Here is a 12,088-nt window from a genome sequence, read left to right as displayed (position 1 = left end):
TATTCAATTGTTTAATTTTTTCATATTTCAACATTTTGTAAAACGTCTCCACTCTAAGATGTCATACAATACCCAAGAAGTCAACAATGAAAGAATAAGTAGGCAGTCACAGGGCCCTGTGGTGAAAAATAGGACCACACTTCACAGGAGGCAGACTCTGGGTCCTCCATTGTGCTTGCTCTTTACTCCATGCAATCATATCACCATACCTACTTAAGAGGATCTGAACATAATGGGCCTTTTTTGATAACATTTCAAGTTGTTGCGACACAATATTAAGACTAAGTACAAACTCAAAGGTATTTTTGAATTTCACCAATCGACCATTTAGAGCTTGATCAACATACCACTGAGAGCACCAACTGCTCCAAAATTTAGCGATTTTCCATCCATAATACTGGCATCACATTCTATGTCACCCAAAAGGTTTAGATTAGACCCCGTTCCTGCATTTGTAAAGGGCGAATCCTAAAAAGTAACATAAAGAAAAATGTATAAAGGCAAACATCCCTAATTATGCATATCATAGCACAGGATAGGAGCCAAATAATGGCTGCGTGCTTCTCAGCTCACCACTCGCAACTCAAGTTTCCTTACAGGAGAGGAGAAAAGCTGGGGCAGGGTGAAGAGGAGAAGTGCAAAACATATAGAGAATGACAGCTGAAGGAAGCAGCAACTGTGCTGTCTGTCTTGAAGAAGGGCTATGGGAATGGGGTGCTTTCGAGCAGGACTATTTGAGAACCTGAGACAACTGAATGACTGCAGATCAGTAGAAAGGCCAGAGAAGAACTTTTACTGTATTGGTACTACTAAAACAATAGGGAATTACAGTTGGCAAAGTACCTGAGGATTCCAGAGTATGCAACCTTATAACAAATTCTAGAACAATAATGTAATTTTATTGTCAGATTACACCGGATATAGTGGAAGTAGTTCCAACACATATGTACACATCCCCACATCCTCCACCAGAGATTGCATGTTTCTTCCTAGCAACATTATGGCAAACATGACCTAAATACAATAAACAAAAAGTGTACCTATGACGAGGGCCAAAAGGAAATGTTTATACTGTTTATTATAGATAGAAATGACCCAATGGCTATTGATAAAGGAAGTATGACAATTATTTCTCAGTACAGTTAGCAGGATGGCAGTCTTCTTCAGGCCACTTCATTTGGATTTTATGGGTACATGCGCATACAGTGTTTTAAAAATACATACTTTAAAAAACATGTGTACATGTGTTTGTGAGAGAGCAGGAACTGTCCATGGCTTGCCGCACCCGGTGTAAATATGCATTTGGTGCTGCATAATGTGTGAAGCAGCCTTCAGAGAGCAAACTCCAAACTGAACTGGCTAGAGAAAGTTATACAACCACAGTATGTGTCTGCTGTTAGAATAATGATGGAGATGAGCCAAATCTGTACATATTGGCCAGAATCCTAACTGCTGCATGTGGTGTTCCACCTACACATGGGGGTATTTCAGCCCATTCTTCCAGCAACAGCTGGAAGTTGGGGGCCCTCCAGAGTGGGTTCCCCACAAAGTATGAGGTGCCACCAGAAGGAAATACTGCCCCTCCTTCCCATATGTGAGCAGAAGCACTTTCCACTTGCACACAAGGAGGGTTGAACCTCTCCCATTTAGTCCAACTGTGCAGGTTTTTAAAAATGTTTTTATGCTGAATTAAGATAGCTTTCTAAAATTCCTTGGAAAGACTGGGGAACGTGGACTGCAATTCATAGGGATAAAGAAGTGTGAGAGAAAGGGGCAATGTCTGGAAAATTGAGAAGCCTCCAATCTGTGCTGTATGAAGAAGGCCATCTCCTGGATTACTGAACTCACTGAATATTTAAGTGTTCGGAAATAACAGCTCCCACATTTTCAGGTTTCACTTTGTACACCATAGCAGATGGACTGCAAATTAAAAGTCACAGGATTTCACAAGAACTGATTCTATATTAGAGACTAGATTCCACAGCTTGCATCATCACCAGGCTGAGAAATTTCTTACACTTTTTTAAATGTATAATAATTTTTTTTAATCACAGGAAGATCTTACACCACCATCCTTGATATTAGTTCTCCAGAGCCAGTATTTGCACTTATGGATGGACATTTTGCATCAAGGCAATGAGATTTGACCACCAACCACAAATTGCCGAGAAAAATCTGAATAAGGGGCAGTACGGTCCACATGTAGGGGGATGTAAAATATTTGGGGGCTTGCAATCTGGATGCTCTTTAATCAAGTCATCACATGCTTCAGAGGCAATAGCCTCTACACCAAGGAATAAAGTGACTTCTTCTAACTCCGCAAATTAAGTATACACTTGCTACCCAACTCTTTTTCTTAACCAGCCATTTTACACTTTACATGTATACATCTCACAAGGATGACATGAGAAGCAAGTCTGTCAAACTGCTCACATAGAAGGAATGCTGTCGTTTCCCCAGAACTACAAAACAAGTACGTTTTTGAAGTGTGGAAATACAAGGGGGGCATTCATTATCACAACCCTTATTTGGATGAACTGAAACTACATAATCTACAGCTATGATCACGTACTTGCAAATACTTTGGGCTGGATCCAGACTAAGTTAGTTGAACTTGGCTCTCATTTAACTCAGCGGGGCTTTATTTACTCATACCTACCTTTTCACATTGATTTAATGGGAGCTACCTGCAACTAGCTTACTCCAGAGCCAACACTTTGGGTATACAAGAGATGGATAATACACAGACCAGCGTTTGAGCTGTTAATTATTCAGGCTACAAACATACAGTTCTGCAAGAGAATAACTGAAGCCTTCAATCAATGTTTTTTTTTTTTTTAAAGAAAAGGCCATCAGGCTGTCAAATTTGCACTGTCATATTTCTTCGTCCTCCCACCCCAGTCTCCCATTTACAGATTTACAAAGATTTAAGAGAATGCCAGAGATTTTATTTCTTTTTAAAGTCTTCCTCTACATTCCTAAGTACTTTGCAGAAAACAATATGAACACAGGTTGTTCAGGTGAACAAGCAAGACCAACCCATCCAGATGAGAGACAAAAGATAAACCGACACTATTCAAAGCATTTGTCAGCCCAGCCTGTATAACTTCAAGAAAGAAATGATCATACTCATCAAATGAAAATTATGTCACCACTGACTTATTCCTATAGCAACTGCAGAGCACAATCCCAACAATTTTTATCTATATATAGACAAAATAATTTAATCACATCATGTATCTTGGTAATCAGAATTTCATTTCTGGAATATATGCTTCCAAGATACACTTGCAAAAGTATTGGCAGTTTTATAAATGTACAATAATTTCTAGCTGTGCTCAACCACTGCTGGAACATTTCAAGAAGTTCCAGCAGAGCTTTAAAGCCAACCAGTACACTGCTCTTGTTTTAATACGTACTAAATAACATTTTGGTGATATGTATATAGTTTGATCAACACTTGTTTGCTCTGCCACAGAGCGAACGTTAAGGGTGATGCAAGTGAGGATGCCTACTGATCACCTATTAAATCTGCATTTTTTATCTCTCTATATATCAAACAATTATAACAGAACTGCTCAAAGCAGTCTGGGACATATGTAGCTGCTGGTTTAATTCTTCCTTTCTGTATATACACGTTAATCAGGTGTAATTGTTTGAAAAGAAATTCCTTACTGTTGCCTCTACAGATTGTGATTGCAATGCACAATGTCAGTTAGCTAACAGTGTCCACTGAACACTTTACACTGAAAGCCTATGGTCCCTAGGAGTGGGTTCCAATATCAGAAGAAACAAAAAGGGGGCAGATCAGGGGAGGCTTTGGATCCACAGGATCCAAAATCCTCCCAATCCGCAGACACCCTTGCAATACAGGGGGAAATGTACATAATCTCTTTCCCATAGGTTATAATGGGAGGGTAAACCGTGAAAAAAGAAAGAAAACACAGGTAGGGAGGAAAACGCCACTCCTCTCTCCCTTCTGTTCTGCTGAATTGAGCCAGGCAGGGCTCTGGATAAGGTGATTTGTCCACCTTTGGATCTTCCTGCCTTCAGTAAGATTGCTCTGTTAGCTTCTTTCAGGAAGGACAAAGTGATAAGAGGCCCCAAAGTGCAACCCACTTCATACCCAAACACTATAATTTGAACCATGAATCAGAATGCAGTTTGTGGTACAGTACAGAGACTATCCTGAAGTACCATTTATTGTTGTTTAGCTCCTCAAGCCATATGAATTGGTTATTTACAACAGTTATGTGGAAAACCTCCCCCCATTAAGAGAACCACTAAAAAGTATCTCTTTGTGGGTACTATAAAAATAGCTAATAAAATTGTGGCTATGTCACTGATCTTCCAAGTTTGCGTATTGGAGATTGTACTCAATGCTTAATGGTTTGAATGAATATGAATACGTACACCATTTTCCTAGACATATCCGGAGGCAATGGACATAATAAAAGCTACTACATTACCGTTAGCATTGAAAAGATGTGCTTTTAGGTCCTCAGCAATCACAAACTCCCACCATATAACATCAATGCATTACAGCACCCATTTAATTTCCGTATCTCCCTATTTCTCCAATGTAGAGCCCAAATACCTGCTTGTAACTCAACTCGTTTCTCTTGTAGAAAATTAAACCTTCCTCAAAACTAGCACACAGAGAACCTAACCACAGATGGATAATGTGAAAAAACTTAAGAATTACAGTTACACAGCTGCACACATACCTCACAACTAGCTGACAACCAGTAAAATAAGCAGATCAGATCAAGAGACTTAAGTTGGCGCAACAATGCAAGTTGTTAACACATTTCTTCAGCTGTTCCAAAAGGCAAAGTTGTTGTTGTTTTTTTCCTTTTCAGAAGAGCAATACAGAAGCCTTGTTCATCACAGCCTTTTCTCCCAGTGTAGAAACAAAATCATCTTAGTGACTCAATGATGTAGGATTGGGCATTGTTTTTCCAAGTCGTCTTGTCCTGACCAGATCCACTAAAAGCTGCTATAATCAGCTTCTTTCCTGCTGCTGCTCTCTTCTCCCGCAACGGTTCTTATTCCACAGTGATTGGCCTTTTCTATCAACAAAGTCACACCAATAAAGGACACTGGAAGCCAGATGTCTTATGAGAATGACAAGTCCACCACATTCAACAAAACAGAATCTTTTGGTACTTTAAAGTTTGGGCTGTGCTTGGAAACTGCTGTGTTTTAATTGCACACTGAACATAGAAGTGTTAAGACATTGTAGGAAAACTGACATACCTAATGCACACAGTCCAAGATACTCAGAGAAATTCCTGGAAAACTTCTAAACGTTGCCAAAAATCATAACAGAAATGGGACAGACTTAACAAAGATAAGACAACATATATTTGATAAGGAATAGTTTCAAGTGCATACCTATGATGTCAATCTAATGTTGTGGGACTTGCCATGCTTCTGGATTAGGAGGGGAGGGGCAAGAGGGAACGGAATGGTTTGAGTCTCATTTCACTTTTATGTGTTGCCATTATTAATAACAACAACAAAATGAAAATGTGAAACACGTGTTTTAAAGTTTGATTATTCTTTAGAGCAAGGGTGGATGACCACTGGGCAGTATCCAAGCCTGTCCACGTACCGGCAGGACCCACTGGTTCTAAAAGCAACCTGAAATGAGCAGAAACGCTAGTTTCTGGAATGGGACAGATCAGTGAAGGAAGCTCTGCTGACCTGTCCTGATCTGCAAACAAGCATTTCCACTGGTTTCCAGGGTTGCTTTCAGAACCACTAGCTTTCTATTGCATTAGCACCAAGTCCCACTTTCACAGCAACTCAAGCGGGAGCACAGCAGCACTATTGGATACTTCCCATTTTTCTGTCAGGAGCTACATTCCAGAGATGAATGGGGCTGAAGCCAGCAGCAGGCAGGGCCAGAGCCCAAAATGGGTGGATCACCTCTTTTCTCTCTCTCCCTCTTCTGTCATGGCCCAGGGGACCGCCAGGGAATCACTCTTGTCAGAGGTCTGAATTGTTCGTGTGCAAAGGGTTTTTGAAATTAAGTAGAGGACTGCATGAAATTAGACTGAGGGCCACAGGTTGCCCCCATTTTAGAGCAACCATGCATGTCACTGCCTTCTCTACTGTTCTTCAGGTGAGACTTTCCAGTCATCCAAAATATGTCAATACAACAGTCTCTTGTTAAGCAAACAGAGGGTGTACTTTTCATTTAGAAAGGAGGGAAAGCTAAGGGAAATGGCCAGTCATCCCCAAAGCTTAGTTCAGAGCACGTTTCAATTACGATAAACAAGGACCAAAATAGCACTATTTACAGTGGAGAGGACATCTTCTTAAATCAAAGGCACTCCAATAGGAAAAGTGTCTTATCACTGAAAACTTTCCACTGAAAACTACAATATTCAGCTTTTATTTTCCTGGAAAGTCATCAATTCCTCTTCACAGTTCTATGACAAGTAAAAAAGAAATCTTATTGCAATTAAGCAAAAGCACATAACAGTTGAGCAAAATCTGCAATTAAGCAAATGCCCTAGACAGATTAATCCTCCCTAGCCAGGCTCCAAAATACCACAAGCATGACAGATGTTTGTTAAGTGACATATCTGGAGTCACTAAAAGGAGTAACTGTTATAGAGGCTGCCCTATGTGATTAACACTCAGGGTGGAATACAGAGGAAGTTACATCTCCTTACGATCCATGTAATACAAGCATTCTATGTCAATGGGACTTGAGCCCTTACTTACCTGCCAAGTATGTAGGTATTGATGGGGGGGGGGGCAGTCCACAGAAAATTCACCTCCAAGCTATCAGACGGGCAAGCTCCAGTGCATAGCTCAGTGTGCAGAGGACTCATAGACTTGAGGCAAAATTGTCTCCACAAATACATTCTTGGGCTCCAAGATCACCACAGACAGTGACTGTAGCCATGAAATTAAAAGACGCTTGCTCCTTGGAAGGAAAGCTATGGCAAACCTAGACAGCATAGTAAGAAGCAGAGACATCACCTTGCCGACAAAGGTTCATATAATCAAAGCTATGGTTTTCCCAGTAGCAACGTATGGCTGAGAGAGCTGGACTATAAGGAAGGCTGAATGCCAAAGAATCGATGCTTTCGAACTGTGGTGCTAGAGAAGTCTCTTACGAGTCCCCTGGACTGCAAGGAGGTCAAATCAGTCCATCCTAAAGGAAATCAACCCTGACTGCTCATTGGAAGGACAGATCCTGAAGCTGAAGCTCAAATATTTTGGCCACCTAATGCGAAGAGAAAACTCCCTGGAAAAGACCCTGATGCTGGGAAAGATTGAAGGCAAAAGGAGAAGGGGACGGCAGAGGATGAGATGGCTAGATAGCATCACCGATGCAATGAATATGGACTTGAGCACACTCCAGGAGAGAGTGGAGGACAGGAAGGCCTGGCGTGCTATGGTCCATGAGGTCACGAAGAGTTGGACACGACTGAACAACAACACCAAGAGGATGAAACACATCCCACTGTACCTTGTGTTAACCAGTATCTTAAGGTTCCTGCTCTCCAAGCAAGGTGGAGAATTATTATTCTTGGGTAACATTCTTAGGGAAGAAGCAGATTTCAGAGAACTGATGAAGTAATGCATGATACAATTCTTTGTTGTCCCAGATTTCTGGCACTCTGGCTGCGCGTGCTGAGGGTGGAGGGGCTCCCATCTACTAACAATTAATAATATGCAGTTTTCACTGCCCTGTGAAATGCACATCACTTATGTTCAGGCTTCTTTCAAGTAGTACTTTCAAATGCCCATCACACTTTCTGTTCACACAGAAGGAAAGAGGAACTACTTAAAGTACACTCCCATCTGGCAAACACCAGCTATTAACATTGATAGTCTTACAACAGCCATTCAAACATAATTGCAACAGGCTATCTTCTACACATGCAACTGCTCTCTTTCTCTGCATCAGAGATGTAGTAGTAGCTGGCAATCTTTCTGTGAATCCACATGGTCTGGCAGAAGGAGCTTATGTTCTTTCTACACAGAAAATGCACACACAAAACCCAGCCAGCATATCACAAGCAAACTGTCAGTTAGCTCATAAAAGATCAGTAGAAACTCCTGCTCCTTGACAAGTCTTTGAAGTGATGCTCTTGGACTGGCTGGAATCCTGTGTAATCGCCAATGTGTGAACTCAGCAGAACTCCAGGGGGAGTAGATGGGAGGAGACAACTCCCTGGAAAAGCTTGCTCTCTTTCCCTTCCCTTTCCCTCTCATCCATAAAAAAAATCGGATGGTTTTTAAAAGGTTGTCTTGCATAGCCCAGTCTTAATCACTTAAGAGAAGGCCCTTCTGCAAGTATTTTTTTGGTAATCTGCTCTGTAGAAGGTTGCAGATAAAGGTCTTCAAAAAATTTAGCCTTTCCCAGGGGCTCCTTACAAGTCCCAAAGCATGCAATTGCTTTCCTACCAACATTGCTAGTGCTGGTAGCAAAACTATACCTATTCTAAAGATAAAGGTCCTGAACTGCTTCTTTCCAGAGGAAGTTCCTTCTTGACTTGATCCCCCTGAGAGCTCAAATAATATAGTTCTAGCTAGGGATGGCCGTGAATTTCTCCACGAATCTCAGGGAGATTGTTGGTAAAACCCCCGAAATTGTTGGTAAAATTCTCTGCCCCCCCCCCCCCCCCCCCCCGGGATGGGACTTACCTCCCTCGAATGTCCCTCTCGGTGGCGGGTCCCGGCGGCGGTTCGGCGGGGGTGGCAGCCGGTCTTCCGACCAGCTGCTGCCGCCGCCATTACAAAATAAAGGGAAAAAAACCCACACACCCGTGATAGGCTACGTAATGATTAACGTAGCCTATCACTGCTAGATTTCCAAAGTCAGCCGTGATAGGCTACGTTAATCGTTACGTAGCCTATCACGGGTGACTTTGGGGGGGAAAAAAAGCACGTACGCAAATGGCGGCGCCCATGGGCATAACCCTTGGCCTGCTCTAGGGTTGTGCGAGGATTGTTTAAACCTCGCGCAACCCCCGCTGCCAAGGTTCAGACAAGTTAACAAGCCACAGCTTAAATATTCATGTAAATCATGCACCAGATGTTTATTGTCATGCTTATTAATTTATTTTTGAATAAATATATTTTATTCTCACTTCAGCCTGGTGCAACATACCATTTGCTGGTACCCCTCCACTGCAGTAAGAACGCCCATCTGCAAGGAAATGACATGTAATGCAAGGCTATTAAAAGGGTCAATATTCTTCCATTTATGGCTCAAAGGTTCACACTGGGCAACAATATTTATGCCAGTGGTCAAAGAACATAGTGCCTGAGTCAGTCCCTATTCACCCCACTCCCTTTCATAACTCCACACTCCAATCTGTGCCCCTTTATTACTATCAGTTCCTTAAGCCAGCTTCTCCATTCCCTCTCTAGCTCCCAACCAGGTTGAAAAGCAGATGTATTGGTTATTTCATTTACACTTCACCTTTCTTCCATGACGGAACTCAAAAGAACATAAATAGGGTTCCCAGACCCAGACTTGCTTAACTTAGCTTCAGCAAGATTGTTTCATGTACCTTCAGACCATGCTCTGAGATCATTGTCAGCATTATTATGAGAACAAATAATGCAGTGGATGGAGTGATGGACCTGGACTGGGGAGACTGGGGCTCAAATCCTCTTGAGCAAGTCTCCCTGCCTACCCCGCTTCCCAGGGTTATTAGAAGTACATGACAGCTGTTAATTACAGTAATAAAAATAATAATCACTGTAATAATGTCCTAGAAGTCTATAAGCTTTTCCAGGTGTTCCTCCTGAACAGTGTCAACAGCACAAGCAGAAGAGGGAGCATCAGAAAGCTGAGAGGAACAGAAACATGGTAAACAGGATTTGGGGAAGCCATCACTTGGGAGACAGCCCCACAAGTGCTGCATTCCCCTAGGAACAGCCATAAGAAAAAGAATCAATCAATCAATGCTAGGTTAAGAGCCATTGTGACATCAGCAGCCATAGACCAATCCACTCCCTGTGTCTTTCCTGTATCTGAATGCTTGAAAATTCAGAGGACTAAAGGACAAGCTGCGCCATGGTTCATATTTCAAAGCAATACAACTGTTACATGTCAGCCTGCAAGAACATATTTAAAGGCACAAACAAAAAGACCTGCCGGGGGGGGGGGGGGAACCCCAATGTTAAGGAAATGAGATGCTAAAGGAAAGAAAGCTGGAGCAAAGCCCTTTCTTATGTGTGTGGGTTGCTAGGCATACAAAGAAGTATGAGATAAAGCTGGGGATTGTGACATCAGCAGCCATTGCTTTTCCCTTAACAGCCACAGCCACAGAAGTGAGCTATGGCTGAATAAGACTGAAGGGAAAGAGGTGAAGTCCAATACAGGAGAACAAGTGAGGCAACAGGCAGGATTTCCAAAGGATAGAGAGAGTGAGGAAGCAGGGGCCAAGGAAAAGAAAAATGGGCAAAGCTGGCTGGGAAGGGAAGACAGGCCCTCGAACACTCACCCACCTACAGCCCATCTCACGTCTAACACTACATTTCCAAACACATTGCAGTCATTCGATGGACATTTTGTTAATAAACAAATAAAGATTGGTTTTTAGAAATCAGGGAAGCAATTACACTTCCTGGGAAATTGCAGTTAAGTAACTAAGTATTGACATTAGAGGCCATTAGATTAGGGGCTAATTCACTCTGTGTCCTCACCCTGCACCACCACAGGGACTCTCTACAGATGCAATAAAATCCACAGAGCAATTCTAGTTCCACTGCTGTCACCCACTGATATTTCTGAGTGACTTGAAAGGAATTAATAATCAAAGGGAAGCTCTACTACAATTTTTAAAGTTACCTAATTTGTTTCATTTAATATCATATGCAATTTTTAAAGTAGCAAAATTAGTTAGCTGCTCCGGCTCTTACCTAGGGGGTCAATCTAGTGTTTTAATATGGCATGACCCTTCATCTCATGAAGATAAATGCATGTGTTTTTTTCCTAGAAAATACACTTAGGACTGCTAGAGGCTCCCCAACCAGGATTAAAGCTCACATAAGGGAAGCACATCCTAACTGCCAAAGAGAAAACAAAAAGCTGAAATGAACTCAAAGTGATCAGCCAGCCACCTTCCTTCTCCACAGAAGGAAAAAACCTGCAGTGATAATGAACAGTAACAAGCAGACAGAAAATGAAGAACCCCAGAGTTTTATCCAAATGTGCCCTCTTACATATGAAAAGATTCGTAGTATGGGGTGCCAAGTTAATACATTTAATACAGGTCAGCATTAACAGAAATGTGGTCAACAAACTGCAACCCAAAGAGTGAATGCCTGAATAAATGTAGGTACCTCTAGTTCAACTAGCGCTGCAGTCACTGCATCTGTTACAAGAGCCCCAGCCTGTAGCTTTTCAATTGCCTAGAAGACAGAATTTTTAGGTATAAAGTTTTGCCTCTTCATTTTTACATACTACATTTTCTATACATAATTCCTGGTGAGTGACTTGGTCCTGAAACAGAGATGTTGCTCAAACAAGTTTCCAGAAGTGTGTAGGGGGTCTACGCAGAGAATGAAGGAACTGTGAACTTACTTCGCTATTCTTAAGTTCATGGAACCATACAATCTAAGAACGATGACCACATTCTGAAAAGGCATATACCTCACACATTAAAACAGCTCTAAGGACATGGAAACGCCAAAGCTACCATATACGCATAAACAAATGGAAATGTTTTCCCTTTCATTATATGAAATGGGAAGCAAAGCAGAAACTTACTTTCTCATTATTGACTAATTATGGATATCTAATAAAAGCACACTTCTGTGTCTAAAACAGGTTTCCTCAGTGAATCCTCTGAACTAACATAACCCCACACTTCAGCAGAAAAGATGCTATATGGCTTGCCTTCAGTTTAGACTTTTGTTTGCATTACCTTCTGAACAGACAGCCAAGTGAAAGTCCAAGCTTTCCAAGCACAAAAGCTAAAACTAACCAAGAAGTTGATGGGAGCGGGGTGGGTTCCCACTGCAAATATCTTACGCCAGCGTTCCAGTATTTGCACTTGCTTCCTATAGCACTGAAGACACAATTCAAGGTGCCAGTTTTAACCTA

The 12,088-nt window shown here is 41.8% G+C and overlaps 1 protein-coding gene across 24 annotated transcripts in view; it reads right to left on the bottom strand.

Moving 5' to 3' along the window:
• TASP1 (taspase 1) overlaps nt 1-12,088 on the bottom strand; it is a 116,685-nt gene that overhangs the window by 96,568 nt on the left and 8,029 nt on the right. For 12 of the 24 annotated variants that reach the window (XR_014786335.1, XR_014786336.1, XR_014786324.1 and 9 more), the window contains 3 exons: nt 11,970-12,053; nt 11,326-11,394; nt 348-468 (listed from right to left, as the gene is read on the bottom strand). Coding sequence is in view for 20 of the 24 variants with exons in the window: in XM_084824458.1 (XP_084680584.1) it covers nt 348-468; nt 11,326-11,394; nt 11,970-12,053 (274 nt within the window). In the remaining 4 variants the exon portion in view is untranslated. The remainder of the gene's footprint in view (nt 1-347; nt 469-11,325; nt 11,395-11,969; nt 12,054-12,088) is intronic. The other 12 variants (XR_014786331.1, XM_084824507.1, XM_084824498.1 and 9 more) reach the window with 2 other exon arrangements.

Source organism: Heloderma suspectum, chromosome 1 (assembly GCF_057233095.1).
Source record: "Heloderma suspectum isolate Gila_16-S chromosome 1, 16-S_ref, whole genome shotgun sequence".
Taxonomy (NCBI): Eukaryota; Metazoa; Chordata; class Lepidosauria; order Squamata; family Helodermatidae; genus Heloderma; species Heloderma suspectum.
Note: the sequence above shows the minus strand (reverse complement) of the source record. Positions and strands in the feature narration are given on the sequence as shown.